We start from the raw sequence: 23,612 nt of genomic DNA, 5'->3' as shown, positions 1-23,612 counted from the left end.
GGGCACAGTTCTGTGTTTAATCACATTCTGACTTCTCACACAACTTCTTGGCATATAATTAAACAGTTTTCAAAAGCAATAAAATGACTTAGGCTCCAAGTTCCATTAACCTCGAGGCTCTTAGTTAAGAGATCTAAAGTTTCTAAATGTTTTCCAAATGTCACTCAGTATTTTTTTCTACCTTTGCGCCCCATCTGTTAAGTAAAGGTAGTGTTCCATGAGTTTTAACTGTTGGAGAGCTGTTGAAGTATACTGAATGGTGAGTACTACGCTTGAGTTGGTGAGTACTGAGGTGAGTACATTGCCTAAATAGGAATGGACCGAGTCTTTGTACATTGAGGCCTGCTGAGTATCTTCTTGAACGTACCCAGGTTTGGCAAGGAAAAAACGTAGCATCCCACTCTGCTGTGAAGCACAGAGGAGGAAATAAAATGGATGTTTATATTTGGTAATTTATATTTGAAAGGAATTGATTTGAAAGATTAGAATCACAAGAAACTTCTATTGCCTTCTCACAATTAAATAAAAATTCCTTAAAAGTACCAGCGTGAAAGGACATAAATAACTCTGTTGTTGCTTTTATTGTATCTCCTCAGCTTACTAAGATTTCAGCGTAGAAAGAAAGCCTTCATTTTCTGGAAGGGGTAGAAGGAGTTTTTGTTCATCAGACTAATGGATTCTGCATGCCTTTAAAAGACCCTAGCATGTGGTATTGCCAGCAACTGGTTGAGAGGAAACAGCCTAAGAATAAGAACATTACAGATGGAAGAGGTGAACTGATTTTTGCAGTGTTCTGTGTGTCTTGACTTATTTGCTGCTAAGGCTTCTCATTGTTTTTTGCCTACATACAGCCAAAGAGTGTATTTATTCCCATTTCTAAAATAATGAAAGTTTGGTAAGCCTTCTTTTAGAAGGAGACTGAGTTTAATGCACTTTTTTCCTTCCTATGAAAATTTACCTGACCTGGAGCTGCATTTGAAAAAGCTTGTGTCTTGTGATGCATTCATAATTCTGCATTCGCCAACTTGATTATTTAGTGGTCCTTCCTTTTAAATTTGTATTAATGTGCATTTTTATCAGAAGCTGGAAGAAGTTCGTACTTTTATCAAGTTGTTCCTTAATTCAAGAATAATGGGGAAAGTGTTTAAAATTCTCATTTGAAATGGTAAATCTGTGTAATTTCTAATTTTTCTTTGAACAGCCATGTAACCAAAATCATTGAGGAAGTAACTGCAGTTTGACTCAAAGAATGGTATGGATGGTGGAGAAGTACCTGGCTTTAGTCTAGAGGAGATTTTGGTCTAGTATATACACAAGAGAAAATGATTTCCTTAATTAGTTTTGTCAGTGCTTGCATAAAGACTGGTGTACTAGCAAGCATATGCAATGAACTTCTGTTTGCAGTGACATGTTTTGTACCAGATGCTTGTGAGTGCCCTTTAGAGATTTTAAGAAGTCTATTACCCACAAGCTTGCTTTTCTCCATAAAAACTGTCCTTATGTACTCAGAACGTATGGGTACCTGATAGTCTTTCTTGCTTCAGAGGGCAATTCATTTTTTCCTGTGTTCTTCATAGATTTTAAATTGACTTAGGAAGATGCCTGTGAAAGTTGTAGTTAAAATAAGTTTGACTTAATGGTAGGAAGAACAGAACAGCAAGGCAAGTTGATTTTTCATTTGATTGCATTAGTATTTTATTAACATGGCAGCTAATTAATGAAAAATCTAAAATAACCAGGAACTCTAGAAAGTACCCTCCAAAGTGTTAAAGCAGAACTTATTTATGTTCTATAAGTGTTTCATGAAATACATACAGGATAGGTGTCTGTCTCCAAAGTGCCAGGACACTGAAGTGTCTACCAGCAATAGATTTTTTTTTCCTCATTCTAAGTGTTTACTAAGTAAGAACAATATTGAGACTAGTTCACTTTGTTCCATAACCCTATCCAACACTTGCCATTAAATCAGTCATAGATACCAGTTTTCCAGTCATATCTGGCTTAATGACTATGGCTATAGAATGCTTGGCCAGCTGGCCTCAAAAATCTATAAGGTTGACCTCCAAACTTACTTTTCAATGTCTTTATTGCTTCCTCTCCTTGCTAAGAAACATGCAAGCAAGACTAAAACCTTTATAACCCTGTGAGTGCCCAATCAAGCTGCTAGAATCAAAGGAATATCAAATTCAGTTAAATTTGTGGTGTTAACTAATGGTTTATGTTACAGTGCAGAATTTGTAATGCAGTGGACTGAATCACAGGTAGGCTGGATGATATTTTGAGCTTTGTCATCTTAGATATTTCTGATTTTTTGCTTCTCCCTCAAAATTGTTTAGGTGTTTAAGGGTGTCAGTAATCTGCTGTGATTTTGTAGAACACCTAAAGCACTGGGATCTTAAATCCAGTGCAAGTCCTCCCAACCTTAATGATGATGATACAGTGCATGTTTTTATGAGATAAATTACACATCTTTAATTTTCCTGTATAACACTTGCAGACCACCTCATTGGAAACTTCCATTGTAGTGTAAGTGCTGTGAAGAGTTAAGAGTAATAGATTATAGTAGTAAATACATCATTATTAGTGGTCTTTTATTAATGTATCTTATTTTATAATGTAAATGCATGACTCTGAGGTGTGTATCCCTCTATACATGTATGTATGCATATGTATGCATTCTTCTGTTGCAGGGAAGTAGTTGGGGTTCATATTACTTTTAGGTAGAAATGTTGATAGCTAACATGTAAATCAGGAAGCAGGCTAGGCCCCCCAGAACATAAACTGGGAAGCAATGAGAAACAGAAAACCACACACAGTATCTTAGAGGCATTGGCTCTCTCCATAGGCAATTATTTTACTGCTGTTTACTGGCCAAGAGGAACATGGAGTTAGTTCATGACAGCTCTGACCTCAGGCAACCCTGTCCATCATAGATTGAAATTTGAACTGGAAGGCTACTATATGTGCTTCTCTGCGGTCATTGTTCTAACCTCCAAGTAGCAGATGTCTCATTTCAAATCCAAACGCTTGCCCCCGCAAACTGGAAAAGCAAGTTCCTTATGGCAAGGAAAACATAAGCTGTCTCCAATGGAAAAAAAAAAAATCACACAAATTAAGCTCTTGGCCATCTGGAAGAGTTGTGATGTTGAGGAGACTAACCTTTCTTTTATCTTCCATATAAACATTCCAAAGAAAGGCTGAGATTTAGTGCTTGGTCAAACTGGAAAAGAAGTTGCTTTGTCAGTATTCTGGCTAATTTTTTGCATCTAGAAACTACTGTAATCACTGACATAAGATGTCTTTTAGTAAACTGTGTTAAGAGTTGTGAAGTAAAACGTTCAGTGTCATTAAATAGTTTCTTGAGGTTGTTTGTCTACATTCTAGCATACTTTTGCCCTTTAAAAGAGGGTTTTAGAACACTAAGCATAATCTGTTGTTTAGATTAGACAAAAAGTTCTATACAGAGATATGATTATAATTTAGCCAGGAGGGTAGATGTTAGTACTACTTGGAATTTCACGAAGTGCTAAGATCTGAATGTGACTGGCTGTATATGAAAAGTCTGTGACTTCCACAGATGATCTTATGGTCTTCAGAGAAGTAACTTATACTCCTGCCTGGAGTTGACACTTGCTATTTTTTTGTGCATAGCATTGCTACAAACAGAGCTAAGGGATAAAAGGACAGTAGCCTAAAAGGTGTGTGCTATCTGAATAAAACATACTTCTACCCATTCTCTCATACCTTATATTTATGTATTCACTTTCATGTTATTTTCCCAGTCTATAGTAAAGTGGTCCTACTGCTAATGTGCTTTATATAACCTTTTTCCTGCCTATTTATCTGAGAACAGTAATATCTTAATTGCACAGAAAGAAGGGAGAGGGGATGTCTCATGTTCACATTTACTTCCGGTATTTCCTGTCTTGAGTGTAACCCATATTGATAGTGCAAGAACTATGTTGTGTTAGACATGCAACAATCTTGCTCATGTAAGCAATATATTTTAAACGTGTAGTATGGATTTCAGAGTCTTCTGTCTTACATGTATGATTAAATAATGTGTTGCATCAGAAATACATTCTTTTCAGTATGATAAATTAATGAATAAAGGACATTGTATTGTAATACAATCTCAAACTGTTAAACAGTTCTGCAGATCTTATTTCTTATGTGGAGCAGATGGAAAGAGGTGTTGTATGCTTTCTTTGAAACCTGGAAAAGGGAAAAAATTGGCATTCAAATAAAAAGTATGAAACAAAACAACAAAGCGTGTATCCCTCTTTAATTGAAGATAATAATTCTTTTGCTAAGAATATTAGTTATAACTACTATACTTAGCAAAACTCTAAACTAAGAAAAGGCTTTATCCCACTGAAGCTGTGGAGGAATTTTTAGGTAAACAATGTAATTTCTCTGTTTCAGTTGGACTCAGCTGCTTGCATGTGAACTCTATTCTAAAAAATGACATGAAATTACATAGTAACAATAATTTTAGCATGTTCACTGAGTTTTCAGGATAAATTATGTCTGGAATTCAGTGCTGCAAGGTCTTGGAAATAAAGTTTGGGCAGTTAGAAATGTCCTAGTTTCTGAAGTAACGTCTTCTCTTTGGCTGAGAACTATAGAACCTCTAGTGTGAACAGAAGCAGAATTTTAATAGCTCCATTCAGCCTGAAGAAAGGCATCACACAGTGCAGATCTAGTTCACTTACAAAGTATTTTTTTCAAGTATAGGTTTAGAGATTTTATCTCGTAATCCTATAAAAACATGATGTGCTTTGAAGTGTGTTTATTGCTGAGCCGTCCTTTGGCAGCAAACATACACTTCACTATTGTGATTTTTTTGACCTTTTTAAGCAAAAAGTTTCCTAGAAAAAATATGTATTACTGTGTTATGTTGCATATTAATTCATCTGGTAGTGAATAGACGAGCAGAAAGGTAACTAGCTGTAACTCTGCCCTTGATGTATCTGTACATCTGAGATGCAATCTTAGATGCAAGTTGGTTTTAAAATGTTTTTTCCTTGGTTACATAACTTCAAAAATTATGAGGAGAAACCTATTTTAAAAGCGTTTTCAGTGCAAACTGGTTTGACAGTGCTGGGTGAGGTGTTTTGTGGGAGAATCCTATGGTAAACTGTGCTTTTCATTAGTACTGAGTAAGATGAGAGTTGAAGCATGTAGTTAATCAGTTTATTTAATGTATTTGTTCAAATTGCCATGATGTACAAAACACCTGAATGTTAAACGTGGTAGAAATCAAAATACAAATTTAGAGAACTTTTCATCTCATTAAGGCTCTGTAAATGTTAATCGGTTATGCCTGCTTGTTTCTTTAACACAAAGGTGCTTCACTGAGCCATGAACTTTTCCTTCAGAAATTGACTTGAGCAGAGGGTGGCTGGTAGAGCACTATACAGTGAGAATCCTGAAGCACATGGTCTGCAGCTTCTAGTCTAAAAAAGATCATACTGGTAGTCTTGGTGTACATCACCATTTCCAGTGTAAGTTGTGGTGAAAAGATAGAACACACATCCCAGTAATCAACAGGCTGAGGAACTGAGTTCCTCCCCTGACATGCATGTCCCTTTGCTTCTTAATGAAATGAATCAAACCTGAAAGTTTTCCATTGCAGGGTCAGAGTCATTAAAATTATTTTAAGACGAAGAACATGTGAGAAATACATACGTCATTCACAGTATCACCACATTCGTTGATACATTATAGAGTATCTTAGCTCTTCCCCTAGTTTTTTTCTTTTTGGTGTTAAAAGCCTGGAAAAGAATATGTCAGCTTCCTCTGAAGCTTCCGCTGAAGAGCTCTTGAGGTCTTACCATTCTTATTTGAATGTTTCATTACAAATAACTTTAGCGATAGCTTAACTATGTGCTAGATTCAGCCACATGATGAATCAGAAAACTGCAATTTGAAGACAAAAGTAAATTTACTCAAAGTTGAAGTACATCTTGCAGTGGGTACATCTCCAGAGCCTGTATAAGATAACCATAGAACTGCCCTTAAAAACAAATGATATCTAATTCTAATTTTTCTAGATAAAATGAAAAAAAAAAAAGCTTTTGTATTTTATCAGATTATACAAAACAAAACAAACAGTCTTTAAGGTGCTTTTCTGGCTGTCAGTCTCTCTCCTATTACATAGAAATTAGCATACAAGATTAATCAAGAAATAAACAAGTTTTTTTTTTAATCTTCAGTTTTTAAACTACAGTGCTAATCAGTGTGCACTAAAATATAATTTTAGGCCTTTTCCTCTGAAACCGACCTGCTCAACTGTAATTAGGTAGTCATGTAGCTTTCTACCCTCTACCTACTATAGTCATTAAACTTTATATAAGTCTTATTAGTTTTAAAATAATTTTCTACGTAGACATATGGCAATCGGTTTTATTTTGGATTGTTTCCTTTTATAACATTTCAACTCATCTGGGAAATAGGAACTTTTTACAGCAAGTGAAGAAAGTGAGAAACGGAGACATCAACAAATTTAAAAGAGGAAGAGCAATCCTGGTTACTGTTGAAAATGTTTGCTATGCTAGGCAAACTTCCTGAGCAAGGTAAGCTGAGGAAATACCTTCCTACCCTGTTGATCTAATTACTTGATTTATATTCAGAAGGAGCGCTTTTATGAAGCATGTATACAGGATAAAGAAATAAATATGGCTTTAAAAAAAAAAAAAAACAAAACATTTTTAATTATAATGATAACTTCTAGACCTTTCAAAACCTTTTGTATATTTCTGTGCAATGTACATTAAATGTCCCTATTAAAATAAACAAATGTAGTAAATGGTAAATGTGATTAGGCACAAAAAAGTAAGTCAGTGTGGGCAACACAAATTGACTGTAATGCACGGAACCATTCTTAGCTGTATTTGTGTCTGCGTTAACTAATAGTAGAATGGATCTGCAATGTACTGCACAGCAAGTAAGTTTAAAAAACAGGAAAAGTCTAAAGGTACTTACTTCTAGGAGGACTTGAAAAACATTGAAATGATGGTTATCAGAAGATTGGGGTTAAAGTAAAGCATAAATAATTGAATAATCGGATGTTTTGGTGAGTTAATGGAATTCAGTAGTTTGAGGGACTAGGTTTTTTTATAGGTGTTTTTCTTTGAAGTAAATAGTTCTGGTGAAATTGTTTTGTTCCAGTATTAGGGATAAATAGTGAAAAACAATCTAGAATATAACAGGAGAAAATGAATACATAGTTTTTATAGAAACAACTAGATCTTAGGCAATTAAAGGATTATTAGAATTAAATGATTTTACGATAGTGTAAAACTTCAGTCAGTTTTACTGATTGCATTTTTACTTAATTTTCTAAGTTTGATCAAAGTCAAGGGAGAGGATATGTAAAGCTGCAGTGAATCTGCCCTCTTAAGTTAGGGAAAGTTTATAGTTTGTGTCAGGTATTAGTCTGGGTCAGATTATAAACCAAAATATGCTCAAGCAGCTTTGAACGTGTAGAGTGTGTACTTCTTACCCAAAAGAGAAATTGTTTCATCTGGCGAGTATGAAAATACAACTGAATGATTCTGAAACTTACTCTTTGTTCTGTAAAAGAATTAGGCCAACACATGCAATTCATTTTTTAAAAGGCTATTTGTTCCAAAACAAGAATGGTGACTGCATATTACAAACTACCTTTGACACTAGTGTATTTTATGACTCGTCTAGACATTGGTCTTCCTCTCCATATGGGATTGTACTGACCTTTCCTATTTCTGCAACGCCCTGCTGCAAGAGCTACAGTACAACAGCAAAGGAAGATGAGAGAAGAGCAAGGGACAACTGGAATCAACCAGACACCCAGAGGTGCAGCATCCCAAGCAGGTACCTCGTTGTCTGAAGTATAATTCCTACCACTGTAGCCTTTGGTTTCATTTAAGTGTTGCTTACTGCTGTTCAGATGAGGAGGAGTGGGCATGTGGGATAACACCTCTGCAGATTTAGATATCAAAGTTGAGTGTACAGTTCTTTTGTCTGAGCTGGTGGTTGACCTAGTGCTTACTGAAGTTGTACAGGTCCTCTTAGCCAAATGGTCATCCAGAGGAGAAGTTTCTTCCCTGGAATATGTGATAACTTTTTTTTTTTCAACCATCAGGTTTGTGCTGGAGGTGTAAGTGTTTGCTGTTAAGCCGTGGCCAGTGGTAGACGATGGAGCTAGGAGCAGAAGAGAACTTGACGTGACATTACCATGCTGGCATCTTTCCCACTCGGTGGTCTTTGTGCTGTTTTGTCTTTCATATTTATTAGGTGAGGAGTGCATATTTGGCTCTTTGGATATTGCTTTTTCAAAAATAAGAAGATCTGGATCAATCCCTGTTAAATCATAAACATTATCAGTTTATGTGATAAAAGTTCATCTGCATACGAGAGAAAGAGTCAGTCAGCCTGTACCAGCAACTGGAGGGTGGTTGCGCCCCTGGGGGGTCGGGTGTCCAGGTGCCAGCATGGGGTAGACTGGGATCCAGTGGCAGCTACTGGTCAAAATGAGTGTCTGAGCCCAGCTGCTGGATGGATTCACCTTGCCTATGTGCATTATATATATATATATATATATATATATATACACACACACACACACGCACACTCATACATTATATGTATATACATATATATATTATATGTATATACATTTATAAATATGTAGGATAAATATATATTCTCACTAGCAGATCTCCATCCTGTGCAACCACAAAGAGGATGAGGCTCTTGGTGCTGCCTTTGTGTCTGATGTGTGTGTCTCTCTGTGCTACCTGTGTGTCTGGCTGAGTATATGTGTATGCATGTGGTATATATGTGTGGTCTGTATGGGTATGCCTAATGGGAACACGTTTTCAGCCTTGCTAGCGTTTGGAGCAGCAACAGCCTCGCCTCTCTGTCTGTCTGATCTTGCATGGTATTTTCCCTTAATAAAGTATTCATTAGATACTCAGACTGTGAATCTTGAAAACAGGGTGTATCTTAAAGGTCCTTTCTCAAACACTGAATGGAAGAAAGTGGAGGAGTATTCCCAGAAGTAGATACGTTATGAAAAAGGAAAAGGTGTCTTACACATTTTTATCATTGTGTGTTACTGCAGATCTTCTAGCAGAGCAAATGACCTAGTATAATTTTAACGTTTCTTATAGTTGGTTTGTTTTCAGGCTATATGTGTAAAGCTTGTTTACCTGTTTTGATGTTGTACAAAACAACGTTGATTCTAGCCTTTATTATACAACTTTCCAGTGATGGACAAGACATGTGCAAGCAATTCATATTCTCATGAGTAGCTCCGTGATAGAACACTGCTAGGTTGCAGGAAACTATAACACAAAAAGAATAAAGCTGAATTTATCAGCATAGTGACCATTGTATTTTGCATGTTACTACATTATTTAACATTAAAAGAGCATTAATACTGAGCAGCTGATCAGTATTTTTTAGTACTGTAAATCTGTGGTTCTCTCCTTATCATGCAAACTACTTAAACACCCAGTCAGAAAAGCATAACTACTTGTAACTATATTCTTATTTTACATCTGGAGAAGACAAATAGAATAGCCTCCTGAATTCTAAATGAACCTCTGATTAAAGAAAATCATATGCTGTAGCTTATAGTCCTCTTACTTGTGTATGCCTTCCTTTACATCTCTGTTGCAGTGAGTGGACCATTTCTAAAAGTAAAACTGTCAAGGAAGGCAACTTTGAAGTGTTTGCTCTTGTGTAATGGATACCTGTCTACTTAAAACTGGACAGCAACCATCCTTTCACCCAGACAACCAATGGCCAATCCTGATCAGATGGCCAATCCTGATCTACAATAAGTGAGTGGCATCCAAGCTTACTCCTAGTTTCCAGTCCTTTCCATTTTGCCTTTGGGCTATTGTATTTCTGTGAATATACTAGTTTAGACAATTCTTCATTTATATTTGGAGGTTCACTTCTGTCTTCCCACCTGAGGAATCAAGGCTAAAGTAATAATGACAAAATGCCTGAACAAATTGTCACCGAAGACTAATTTTCAAAAGTATATAGATGTTTGAATCCCAGTGGTTTAAGATATCTGAAAGCAAGAAAATAGGGCTTTAGAAGTCAGATTCATTAGATACTTTTGAAAATTTTATGTCACATGCTCATCCATATGATTAAATACTTATGGTTAGTGTCATGGTCAAATTCAAAATATCAAGTCAAAAGTTGCTTTTATTTTATATCAATGTGCTTAAAGTAGGATCAATGTAAGGTTTTGGTTTAGTCATATGAAGTTTTGTGGGCTTGTTTTGCTTGGCTTGAATGTAGCCTTCCCACCTGAACTTTATATATGGCTACCTGTAATTAGGAAAAGTATTAATGGGACAGGAGACACATTCAACAGCAGAAAATACTGTCGATTATTTACAAAGCTGCGGCGAATTTTCTGATACCTGCCTCTCCAGGCTTTGCACTTCAGAAAATTGTAGTATTCCTTTTGCCTGAATAGGACAATTTGTATATGAAATCTCTTAAGATGCTTATCTGTATTAGATAGTGTGACTGTTTAGAAAATGTGAATTAATAGGGCTGAAGTGTTGCTTCAAGTAAACAATTCTGAAATATTTATATATATATATATATTAGAAAAATATTCTAGTTGCAGGATATTCATTTAACAGTAATTAAAAAGCTTTATTTTACATAAACTGCTAGGAAGCTACCTAGCTTTAAAAATGTTTTTTTTCCATTTACTTAGGTATTTATTCCAAACATGCCTCGTATTTGTAAGTAAAGAAAGTAATCTGTAATTCTTATGCAACAAATAATGGAAAAAAATAATGCAGCTCTTTCCATTTTGTGTGTAACTAAAGGAAGTAACCCTAACTTATCAACAAATAAGAAAAAGGAAGAATATGCAGTATGTCCACCCTTACTATCTTTTCTGTATTCATTGTAGTTTTTCACTTAATATTCTAAATACTGCATCATAGAATAACATTGCAAACATACAACTAGAAAATGTTTTTCCTTCATAATGAACATGTCTGACCTAAGAGAGAAGCATTGTTTTCAAAATATGTATATCATGCAATTTAAAATGTGCAATGAAAACGTAATCTGTCTGAACAATACAAATTCAGTAACCTTATGGAATGAAAAAGGCATCCTAGAAGTGCTGTTACCAAATTTATATTGCATTGTGTTTTTTAGCTACTCGCATACAAAGATCAAAGTTATCTGTGTAGCTGAAACAAAAATAGTGATACTCACAAGTAAAACTGGGATTGTAAACTATAATGAATAGCAAGTAAGGATATGATTTGGCATCAAATCAAAGGATTTAATCAGCATTTTTTCTTTAACTGATACCACTTTCTACCTTTACATAGGTTTAATCAGTTTCCAGTTATGAAAATTCCAGTTGAGCTTAGAGTAGACTTTTATAAAAGTAAAACTGGTACAAAGAAGTCTATGATTATTAAAACAATAGAAGAACATAACGTGTCAGAGAAACAATGATAATCTTACAGGGACTATACAAAATATGTTTGTATACCAATTGGTTTACATCTTTCTTTAAAAGATTACAAGCATTTTGTAGTGTTCAGGAAGCATCTTTAGCCAGTAAATTTTGATACATTTCCTTAGAGCTTTGGGCATTTCTGAAGGTCATATATAAAAATCATTGGCCTCTATGAATAAGAGAACTTAAAATTCAGTAACTTGTTTTAAGGAAAAAAAAAAAAAGAATATAAAAATAGTTCTAGGCATGAATAAAAAATTTGCATCAATTTTAGCATAAGATAACAGTTTAAAAGACAAAGGCCTTCAAATATTTCTATGAAATATCTAAGTAGTAGTTGCTTTTCTGTGGTATCTTTTGCTGAAATATTTTTAAAGACTCTGAAAACACTAGTAATGTCATATGAGTATTGTCATTGTTTTTAAATCAACATTTTCTCATGTGTGCTCACAGTGATGATTTTTCTTCCAAGAGAAAACTGTTCTTCACTTTTGTCATGTATTGTACCAGCATGTACCATTGCCTTCAAACTCGGTTACACAATGTCCTAGATTTTGTTAAAGAATAGAGGTTTTGTGCTAATTGTATATTTTATGTTTGTTTCTCAGTATGATACATGAACACTATTCAGTTTTGTTGATACAGAGCAAGGATAAATTCTTATTTAAGAATGTAGAAAATACCTGAAAATACGTGGATTTGTTTGAAGGGAGGAGTGGAATGTTCAAAAATGTTCCTGTCTTCCAAGTTTGTGTAAAGTTCTATTGTAACTAAAATTTTCTATTTTCAGCACAATTCTAAATATTTTTCACCTCAATGGTTACTTTGCAAGCTTTAAGAAAATACCATTAAATAGTAGAAAAAAATCTTCTCTGAAGAAATTGGCTTCTGTGCATATATTCTTTTGGGGATGTGTGATGGATTTTATTGCATAAAATCAGGTAAGAAAAGTCACAAACCTATGTTTTGGTAGGGAAGGATAGCTCTCTGGTCAGGAAAAATACTTTAAAAGCATGCTGTAAGTTATTTTGAGGAGATAAGCAATTAAATAGGTTGCTTCTGATTTTAAATTATTTCAGAATTTCTTTTTATCTTTTAAGATTAGCTTTCAGTAACTGTACTATTACTAAGAATCCAGAAAAGATTATTTTCTTACCAAACTTTCTTGAAATCTTAATTAGGACATTTATTAGTAATAGTGTCTGTAGTAGACTACATTTATTTCTTTAGGACTGTGTGGAAACCACAATCTGATATAACAGCTTATCTTTGAAATGCCATCTAACATCTCTCTATTTTAGTTGAGATTGTAACAAATCTGCACTTGACTGTGTAACACTATAAAAACAAAGTTCCAAATTACCATTACTTATCTTCATTAGCTGTGTAGTCCTACATTTTATGACCAAAAATTTATTGTCCAAATAGGTAAAACATTACTAAAATGCCTATAATTGCTGTTTACTCACAGTATTTAAAACAGAAGTTGACACTTCACAGGAATGCTGATGGCAGTTATGTTAGTTATCTTGGTGTCAGGTTTTCAGGGTTGTAACTGTGTGTATAATTCAAAATTTCATCAAAATTTATATATTTTTTTATTTAATAGCTGGTAGCTCACTTCCATCATCTCTATCCAAAAACCTTTTGAGTCTTGTGAGTTTTTTGGTTAAGTCAGACACCACAGGCACATGCATCACATACACTCCTAAAATACACTGCTAGAGTGTACCAGAGCAGTGTGATACAGTAAAAGTATAGTCTTGGATTTAAGATAAGGAATGAAATTTTCTCATTTTTATTCTGAGTCTTTGTAAGACTAGGAAAGTGAGGTTGCTAGCTGAATCAATACTATGTCTCAGCTTTATTGCTCATATTAACACTATATGTGGGTTGGACCACAAATATGGTATAAACACAGAACAAGAGAGTGCTCTCTCAAAGAAAATGAATATTCTTGTATTTTGGAGAAGGCCAAATTGTGCCTTCCCTCTTCTTTTCTCATCTGATGAAGAAGAGTCCTGTTGTAATCAGTGTCACTTTGTAGCACTGTATAGAACTTTCTATACAGGAATAGGTGGTGATGGATATTAAAGAGTTGTTGTTTTAATGTTAGCATTACTCACAAGTTTGGTAACAGAGGTCTAAAATTTCAAAGCAGACCCTAAGATTTTCATGTGTTGCTAGTGTGGTCTTCCAAAAATATCAGATTATCAAATTCCTTTTTATGGGACTGAAGATGGGAGGACAGTTAAGATGTGCCTCTGTTTTCCTGTCTCAAAAACTACATATATCTTTTTTTTTTTTTTTTGGAATTATTTGTTCTTCAAACAAAGGGATGTTTGTATAAAAATTACCCAAAATGTTTTTCCTCGTGTGTCATGATACAGATTTTAATGTATGCTGCAATCTTGATAATAAACACTCACCATTCCTCTGAAGACAGCAGTTTCTGCTGCACTGTTGGGACGAGACTTCTGCATAAATCTTCAGCACCTGGGCTCCCCTCTTCTGCGATTCCTGCAGGTCAATCAGAAGACCTGGGAAGCGTCGGATCCAGCAGTCCTTGTAAAACATAGTGGGTGTGCAGAGAGAGTCTGATTCCACCACCAAACCCAGAACCAACAGCACTTCTGATATTGCCACCAGAAGGACCATCTCCTCAATGTAATTGGCTAAGTGAGCACGCTTTCTCCTCCGTGGATGCACTAAAGTTTGGACCAGCATTTTAAGAGACAGTCTCTTGAGTGGTGAGGATACTGCCAGTTTTGCCAGGGAAATGAGCCAAGGGATGTGTTTTCCAAACAATTCTCATTATGTTGTTTGTGCAACTGCTAGAAGGAAGCAGCCATTTTACAAGCTGCTTATGATTAAAACAGTTATTATTTTGTTCTCTACATTATTTGGAAGCAGTTTTTGAGAGACACATGCTGCTTTTAGTCATTCAGAGAGCTTGCTTGCGTGATCTCTTGCTTGCATGTGTCTTTTATCCTTCTACGACCAGACCATGCAGACAACCTTAGTATGTGGTGAATAACGATAAGCACAGCGTATTGTTTCACTTCAGCTCAGAAAGTATGCAGTCCAGTCACTTGAGAGCAGGTGGGTCTGCCACTTTGTTCAAGCTCAGTACTACACTCAATACAGAAGAAGCATCTTGATTTAATTTCTTAATACTTTTTGAATTATCTAGTGGTTGCAAATATAGTTTCCTTCTTGATTAACAAACTGAAGTATCTAATTTTATCAGCCAGCCGGAGGCGGAAATTTGTTCCCCTTCCCCACTGTGCTAGCAATAGATGAGTATGACTGGAGAAAGCTACAACCTACAGTTGTCTTCAGACTAGATAGCTAATCAAAGGCCTGCTCTTAATCTTCCATAAGTTCAAGAATATTGAACAGTCTGTATGGATTTTTCTGCTTATACTGAAGTTGGAAGAAGCCTGTGCAAGAAAGAAAGTACTGTTGGCATATAGGACGGCAAATTTTCAAGCACCTGGTCTGAAACCTGAAACTCCCAAGTGTTTTGTTTCTTAAAAGGATGCATCTGATCTCTGATTCCCACACCTGTATGCAAGATAGCATGCAGAAAGGATCTAAAATATTACAATATACGAGCTCATATACACTCAATGGACTGTGCAGAGAGGCTGAGGGAATTAAGCAGAAAAAAAGTCTGCAATAAAGATTGTGCATGGAATATATAACCATGTTTTAGACAGGAATTTTTTTTCTTCAAGGTTAGTAATTTCTCCAATTCCATATAAAGTGTAGATCTGTGACTTCGATGGGGGCTCTAAAGATATTTCAATTCTTTAAGCAGTATAGCTAGTTTTTGTTTTGCAAAACAAGGCCCCCATTTTGAAAATGAGCCAACATGTACACAATTTTATTCCTAAAAGAGCTCCTTAGAAGGTAATGGAGCTCAGCACAGGTTAATTCTTGTTGGTCTAATAGCAAGATCAAGGCATTTTTTTATTCAGTGAAACTACTGGCTATGATTATAATATATATTGTAATGTCTGTTTTTATCCAGACTGCATGTCTGTTGTGAGAGGTGAATTAAACTGTAATAAAGAGCCTGTGTGGGCAATTCTTTAAGCCTCTGTCTTGAAAACTAACTCCTGATGTTTGTGTGTTACCCTTTTGTTTCTTTTTTTTTATAGTCTGATGTGCTTTATTTTTGTTTTCATCTCTGCCTGAATGTTGCTATTTAAAACTTTAAATATGTTTCAATATACTGCACAGAGATGTTTTTAGGCATTTATCTGCCATTGACATGAGTATTACTGACTGTACTTTTCTGAAATATTTTTTGTTTCAGTTTTCCAAATATTACAAGATACCATTTGATACGGACCACGCAGTTTTGAAAGACATGCCTTGCATTGTGGCTTCACCTCTAGCATTTAATATGAATTCTGTGTCTATTTTGTTCTGTAAGACCGGTGTACAGAAATGTTGATTCCTGATTGCTTTCCTCACTCCAACTCTTCACATTTCTCCAACATAAGAAGTCTAGAAGATTCTGAGTAATTTGGGGAAACATGGAACAAGATGATTAAACTCATACAAAACAAGCATTTTTAATAGGTAAAACTGAACATGTCTTTAGTCCCCTGAAATAAATTAGATTATTTGCATGAACAAAAAATTAGATGTAATGGGTAGCTTTAACAATAATGGCTTGTGTTTGTGGTTACTTAAAGATTACGCTATCTCAATTCACCTGTTTCTATATGTTTGGTGCCTTGCAAATTTGTATATAACAAATATGTTTGTTTCTTCCTTTCTAGGAATAAAAAAATAAAGTCAAGGACAAGCCCTGTGGCTTACTTCAATTAGATAGACCTGAAACAGCAGATGATTTCTTCAGTTTCAGTGGGGCTTTATTAAGATAAAGTGCAATACTGGATGTGAACATTCTTGAGTATCTAAGCGTCTTTCAGACTGTTCAGTAAGTCTTTCTCTGACATCATGTTTTAAATAAAGTAACAAATTCTCAAATACCTATTGCTGCCATTGAGGCAATCGCCAAACATAGTAAGTGAGGTTACTCCTCATGTTTAAGTATGTTTTTACAAGACTGAGCTTTGGTAACCAGTCATGTTCTTTACAGATCTATGTGTTTACAATGTATATTTTAAATCTGTTTTTAGTTTGCCTCTACTTGCCAATAGGCATGCTGCTGATCTTTCTCAGTACCTTTGCATTTTTATTCTGTTTTTCCGCTGTCTGCTTCAACCAAGCAGCCTTTTTTCTTTTTTGTTACTTGTAATTATTTCTCTCTGTTTCTGAATAAATTATGAGACCAGGAACAGCTGCAGGGAAACTTTTTGTTTAAATAAATATAAAGAGATTGAAATAAGTAAACGACTGCTTTAGGCAGTTTCCTTTAAAAGTGAAAAGTTTTGGCTTAAATTTCAGGGTCTTCTGCCAGCTTGCTCACAACTTCATTTTGACTCTTGTATGGCAAATACATATTTATAATTTAATGCTGAAGTTTTTAAATGATAAAAATTTTGCAATAAGGAAATATCTAAATCTTACCTGCAATCCAGTGACCGACTGTTCTATGTGCTCCACAAGGAGGGATCAAGAGACTTTTGCTGTTAATACGGAATCTCTGGCTAGTATCAAACCAGCACTTCATGTTACTTGCAATTCTTTTCATGGTCTTCTCAAATTTCTTCCAGGGAAACAAACTGGCAGTTGCCTGTTTTCTGTAAGAACATGGATGTCTTTGCAGGTCTTTCAGTAAAAGAGATGTAAACGTACCTGACACAAAGGAAGAGAATGATCTTTTTAACAATTCTTGTTATGAACTGAAACAGTACCTGAAGTTTTCCACCTGGGCTGGCAGTGATAGGGGCACAATCCAAGAGCTTCCTAGTACAAAGTATTCATCACGCATTAACTCTTTTTTTGCCAAATATAAACAAAAGCAGACAATTTTTCCACTTATAGTTCGAAATATATATGTTGTTTTATTTAGTTTATATGGAATATATGGTTCTAGTACTTGAAATATATAAAGACCACAAAGATGATCTATATGGTACAGGAAAGTATTCCTGAAAAGGACTAAAAGTGTAAAGGGTTTGATCCTGTAGACAGGTCAGCCTGTCTAAAACTACACTGTACAAATAGTTTGGTTTTGTTTATCTGTTGTCCGCGCTGCTATTGTCCCATGCTTCTCTCTGAATGTCAGCAGGTGAGAGGACAGTCGACGGCTATATGACTTTAGGTCTTTATGCTGTTTCAAGTGCTATGAAATACAGTGCTGTTACTTGCTTTTTCACAGCCAACACTAGTGCCTGTCTTTGAAAGTTTCTCTATCTCCTGCTCTGTCAACAGTAGTTAAGCCAGTATGATCAGAGATGGATACGTCCCTCATATGAATACAGACTAGACAAGAGAGGACAGTTGGGCATCATGTCTGGGTCTTCCATTTCCCAAGCAGATTACAGGAGATAAGTGAGACATACTCCTACGGCCCAGATGTGGCAAAGCAATTATTGATGCTGCTATGATGACGTAGAAGTATACAGAAAATGATTGCTGCTAACACAGACCCAGCCTGTCTCAGGAAGGGGAAGAGACCACAGCTGTATAAAGCACTTCTCTGCTACAGTTAAAGTCCAACAGGTTAGCTTAAACCATCTGTGTTTTAGGCTGTCCATCAGAGCAACTGAAAGTTGGCAACTGCCAGCTGAGAAGCAAGTCCAAAGCCTGCAGATTCCCAGGTGAGTTATGAACCTGTCTGTCCTCATACAACAATCAATAAGCTTATTTAACCAAGTATGTGCAGCATAATCCCATGTAACATCAACACTAGTAGTTTCTGCTGAAGTCAGTGTACCTCAGTGCCTGTGTTGCACTTTATGTGAATAAATTACATGTCTTTGCTGAAATCTTCGTCTCATTTGTCTTAGATATGTACAGGTGTTTTTATGTTACTACAGCAGTGATAATATCAAAATTTTACCTAATCCTAAATGTTTTGATAATGCCAGAATATGTCACTGTGACTCTATTACAGTAAAACAGTTGTAAAATGCTAAAATAGTATCACAGAATCATCTAGCTTGGAAGAGACCTCCAAGATCACCTAGTCCAACCTCTGACCTAACACTAACAAGTCCTCCACTAAACCGTATCACTAAGTTCAACATCTAAACGTCTCTTAAAGACCTCCAGGGATGGTGACTCAACCATGGGGCAGATGGTGACTCAACCAACTCTGGGCAGAATCATGAAATAGATCATCATCAGTAGATCATGAAATAATGAAATATAAGTACTTTGACACATATCAAAGCAAATCTTTCTATTATTGAAATAGTGTTCACTTGTTCACTTTCTCCTTTAATATTTCCTTGAAATCAAAACATTCTTGTGGTGTTCTAATTTTTTTAAATCTTTTTTTTTTTTTTTTGAGAGAGAGAGAGAACTGTTTTCTTAAATACAGCTATTAGTGGTCAGATTTTGGGTTGGAACAACAAATTGAGTTTTTAATAAATCTGAATTTCTCCATGTCTTGGGACAGTTGGATCAAAAATTCTTGTTCCAGACCCATGGACCCATTGCTACATGGTGAAAAGAGCTAAAACTTTACAGTTTCTGTTCCTGAGACATTGTGAAAAAACATTTTCAAACCATTGTTTCAAAGATGCTAGCAGGCCCTAAGATTCTCTCAGAGTTTGGCCTCAAACTAATTCTGGTAAAACTTATATATGAAAGCTGGAGTCTTTGTATTCAAGCAAAGAGTAACAGAAGGCTTAGACAGATTAGATTATACAAATATAAATCTACTGACATACATATAAATTTGAGATGAGGTTTATGACAACAGAGCACAATGTTTAGGAAACACTTTAATGTATGAACGTTGGTTTATGACAGAACTTAAGACTAGGCAAAAGAGATAGAGTTTCAATATTGTGATGAATTTTATACAGCTGGATACTCAGTGAAAAACTTCCATGTGGGATACCATTTATCTTACCTAGTTATTTCGTACTAATATTCAGTCCTGTCTGCACAAGGATTTAAAAATATACCCTGTTTTAAAAGCTCCCAGTTTACTCTCCTCTAGACAAAGCTACAAAGGGAAATTCTGGCCTGGGCATGCACAATGCTTTTGTGCAGAACAAGCATCCTGAACAGGAGATTCAGCAGCAGGCAGGATGCTCCAACAGCCAGACCCCCATTGAGGTTTTATCAGGGAACACTTACTTCACCTGGGAGTTTTCAAGGAAATTCCTCATGTAAAAAACAGATTAGATTGAATGTCATTGTAACTACACGCTCATGCCTCCATTCTGCTGTCTGGTGACTGAACTTTCTTGTGATCCACAGGGAATGCCCACTAACACATAGACAGTTGTAACAGCCTCTTTGCTGCCTGAAGAGAGCTTGGTGAAACACACTTGAGTATTAATCACTCATTAAATTTGACTAAATCAGGGATAAGTTAAGTATTTGTTAATAAATTCCAAAAATACCACTTCAAGTATTTTTTCAGTAGTATTACAAAACACTTTTGTTGCAAGCGGTAAATATTATATTGTGCATCCAGAGCAGAAAAATTAATCAGAAAATAATAGGGAATAAAGTCAGAATAAGTGCTATTAAAATAGGAGTGGTTTACTTATTTATTTATTTTTGAATAGCACTGTTAATGGTATTGTGTAAAAAGTGCTTTGGCTATGACTTTTAAACAAAAAAAATTACCTTCGTTTAGCAGCTCATCCTTCACAAATGATAGAGATTTCAGTTGAAATAAAATTATGCTCAAGTCAGTTGCTCTTAGGAATGCCAAGATTCTTTAGAACACGGGTATTTTTAATGCTGAAATGCTGCAGAATATTTCCTGTGTTACACAGATGCTTACTTTGTATCCTGTGACAAGGAAAATACTAAACAATGGCAGCAGCTAGTGAATCATTTCCAAAAGACTAATTCCTCTCTTGAGTAATTCCACTATTACCCAATACACAGTCCCCTGGCAGAACAGTACAATTCCCTAGCATCTCAGAGGGAAGAATGTGGCACTTTATATTAAGTAGCATGTGTATTTTAAATATCTCAATTCCATTTCAGTTCACAGTTCAGTCTAATACAACTGGAAGGAATTCAAAATTTCCTTTGTTTTTTTTGCCCTCTATGTGGTCCAGTCCTTAGAACAGTCAGATTGATGTTTCTTACTGATGCCCATGTATTATCGAGTGTCTCTGTGTTGAATCAAGAGAAGGTTTGCCTAAAACAAATACAAAACTACTGCAGTGTTCCCTTAGGCACTCTACTGGTGCTTAAGGGTTTGGTTCTCTGCTGCTGCATATTTTTTTGTGTGATCTTGGGTTAGACCCACAAAGAAATTCAGGCTGTATTTCATGTGTATGTAAACCAGGTTTCCTTCCAAGAAAAGCATTTGTAATTCTGATTCCCAGTCACTGGTACTTCTGTTACTCACTTTGCTGTGACTTGTGACTGTACAGGGAATCAAACTGGAGACACAGCCAGCTTGCCACACTAAGGCCATCATGTTGTTCACTGAAGAAAAACAAGTGGCCATGGTTTCCTAAGTAAGTTAAAACAGTGTTATATACTTGAGGTGATTATAAAGTTTAAGCAGGCTTCAGCCTTAGCACACAGAGCAGCCTTGAATCAGTCTTTTAGCTGTTCGTTGCCTGCATGCTCTGTGCAATACCAGTCAGGAAGCATAACCAGGGTGCCATGCACAAGAGAAAGAGTCCTCTCTTCTCCTCTCCTCTCCTTCCCCTCTTCTGTCCTCTCCAGCAGTAACTCCTCCTGACTCTCTCTCTGTTTCCTTACTTTTGCTATGCTAGAAAAGTCGGAAGGCTACAGAAATGTATGCCCAGGCAGAAAAAGGGGCAGAAGCTTAGGTTTTCCTTATCATGGTTGAATGGTCTATTACAATGTGGCTGCTGTATAAAAAAGGTTCTTCCATTTCCAAGTTTTCTAAAAGAAAAGAGTGATCATTTTTCAGCCTTGGAAATAATTTAGGCATTAAATACGAGAGAACAGTTTAGATACTAAACACAAGAAAAAGTGTCTAGCCTGTGAAGAAGGCTAACCCAAGCAGAAATGACCATCTCAACTCCAGAGCGAGAGAGCCCTTACTGACATTTTCTGGTGCTGCCGTGTTCCATTTGCTGGCACATGAGAATCATTTCACTGTAGAGAGAGACCTGAAATATATCTAAAACAGGCTTGAAGATTTCACTCCAGAAGCCAAATCCAGAAGCTAGGCACTGAAAATCTGAGAGCATTACCTTTGTCTTCCTCTCTGTGTAAATGTCTTGTTCTTCAGAGTATGTTCTTTTAACACACACTTGTTTAATACCTGCCATGATGCAAACTTGTTTTTGTGTTCTTCCGTTCTTCAGCATGTCCTTAATGAGTTACAGATGTTTTTTCATATTTGTTTCAAAGATCGTGCAAGTTTTTTTATGGCTCTTGCCTACAGATTTTGACATTGTAGCTCTAGCACTAGATATTTCCATTTTCTACTGTGGAAAATACGTTGCTTACTCTTGTAAGATCAACTAAGATGTCTGCTGGTGAAACCGCAAGACCTTTTCTTTGATTCCAGTATAATAATGTATACGTATCTTAGCATATACCACAGTATAGCTGTGGACTGGGAGACAGATGAAATTATCTGTGCAAATATGGAACAAAAAGGTAGTCTTTGCCGTGAGGTTTTTGCAGTGTAAGTACAATGTAAGCACAGCATACAGACTGATTAGCATAGTAAAAGAACAATGGATCTGCCCTGTCAGCAAGCGCTGACTTAACACAGTTGTCCAGTCTTAAGCCTGGATAAAATACAGATAGCTGACAATCAGTCTAGTAAAAACATTTGGATGAAGAAACAGATTTAGGCTTCCTGCAAAAGTGGCCATCCAACAAAGAGTACTGCTGACCCCTTGTGCTTATGACAGCTCCTGATGAGAGCTATACAAGTCAGTACTCTCAAAAGTTTGCTGTTGGGAAAAAACGTTTTTTAGTAGTCTATTAAAAACCTCATGAAATGTGAGGAAGGTGGATTTGAAATCCTTGGTGGTGTGGCAGGTGCAGGCACATAGGCCACAGGAAGGCACTAAGGCAGCAGCAGAAATATTCTAAGTATCCAGGCTGTGGTGTCAACACTTTGAGGGAACAGAACTTATCATAACTGACTACACGGAAAAAATCACTCACCAATTAGGAGCTAACTTACCAGTACATCAAGCATGAGCTTCTAAACCAGATGTCTAAAGATGGCAATCATACCACTGTGTTGGCAATCATACTGTATTCCAGCAGGGAAGCTTAATGGTGACGACAAGCATGAACTCTCTGTTTACTTCTGGAGTATAAATTATTACAGGTACTTGAAATGTCTGGCTGTGGGAATTAAAGTGCAAACAGGACATATGGGTTAGAGTCCTACAGAAGTGGTAGGACCTTTGCTTGTTGTGTGTGACATCTTTTCAGGCTGAACCTGAGGCAGATAAAAAATGGCCAGTGCTCAGACTCAGGTTTCAGCTAGGTGTAAGAAGCTTGGAGAGCCAAGTAATGCAGTGCTTCACCAAGACCAGAATACAGGAAAGTGTAATATGAAAATAAATGAAATATTGAGTGGGAATGAAAGAGGAACACAAAACAAGCAGACAGTGAAACTCATTAGTAGGAAAGAAAAAATGAGGTGTGATAGTGACCTAGCTAGGGACTGAAGCTGCTGAAGAGAGCTCTTTGGAAATGGTTGAAATCCTATTTGAAAGGATTTCAAAACAGAAAATAGGATTCAAAAGCAAGATGCTCTGAAGAGAGGTGAAAAACAGAAATGCAGAGATCTACCCCACCTCAACAAACATTTTTTTATAGAAGCTGGCAGAAAAGAACACATTTTCTGAGTGTGACTGTTCAACTCTGAGGTTGACATTGATGTCATTTGTATAGAGAAGAATTAAGAAGCTGAAGTTCAACAAAATTGACAGAGGATCATTTCACAGAGGAAATGCTAAAAAGCAAACAACACCTTTTACTAAAACAAGTGAAAAAAAAAACAAACAACAAAAAAAACCCACCCCTTGTT

General features: G+C 36.0%; 1 protein-coding gene across 3 annotated transcripts; it reads right to left on the bottom strand.

Moving 5' to 3' along the window:
• Window positions 1-138: 138 nt before the first annotated feature.
• On the bottom strand, window positions 139-23,385 carry MANSC4 (MANSC domain containing 4). Of its 3 annotated transcripts, none has more exons than XM_040545011.1 (5): window positions 22,755-23,385; window positions 17,057-17,284; window positions 13,936-14,949; window positions 9,198-9,332; window positions 139-8,346 (listed from the first exon to the last, which is right to left on the bottom strand). In XM_040545011.1, exons 3-5 carry the CDS (start codon window positions 14,231-14,233, stop codon window positions 7,658-7,660), a joined length of 1,122 nt encoding a protein of 373 aa, XP_040400945.1. In that variant the 5' UTR covers window positions 14,234-14,949; window positions 17,057-17,284; window positions 22,755-23,385; the 3' UTR covers window positions 139-7,657. The 3 variants fall into 3 exon arrangements, with proteins under 3 accessions (XP_040400945.1, XP_040400947.1, XP_040400946.1); XM_040545013.1 differs by lacking the exon at window positions 22,755-23,385 and adding an exon at window positions 20,982-21,257 and having other exon boundaries at window positions 13,936-16,034; XM_040545012.1 differs by lacking the exon at window positions 22,755-23,385 and adding an exon at window positions 20,982-21,257.
• Between the last annotated feature and the right edge of the window lie 227 nt (window positions 23,386-23,612).

Source organism: Cygnus olor, chromosome 1 (genome assembly GCF_009769625.2).
Source record: "Cygnus olor isolate bCygOlo1 chromosome 1, bCygOlo1.pri.v2, whole genome shotgun sequence".
Lineage (NCBI taxonomy): Eukaryota > Metazoa > Chordata > Aves > Anseriformes > Anatidae > Cygnus > Cygnus olor.
The sequence above is the reverse complement of the archived record's forward strand: the minus strand, read 5'-3'. Positions and strand labels throughout refer to the sequence as shown.

Excerpts from the sequence above, each read along its gene's own strand:
- MANSC4 (XM_040545011.1), bottom strand. The coding sequence starts at position 14,233 with ATGCTGGTCCAAACTTTAGTGCATCCACGGAGGAGAAAGCGTGCTCAC. Across the intron at positions 9,333-13,935 it reads CTGCTGTCTTCAGAGGAATG|TTTCCTGCAACCTAGCAGTG; the intron begins GTGAGTGTTTAT and ends TTTGTGTTATAG. Across the intron at positions 8,347-9,197 it reads TTTGTACAACATCAAAACAG|GGATTGATCCAGATCTTCTT; the intron begins GTAAACAAGCTT and ends ATGATTTAACAG.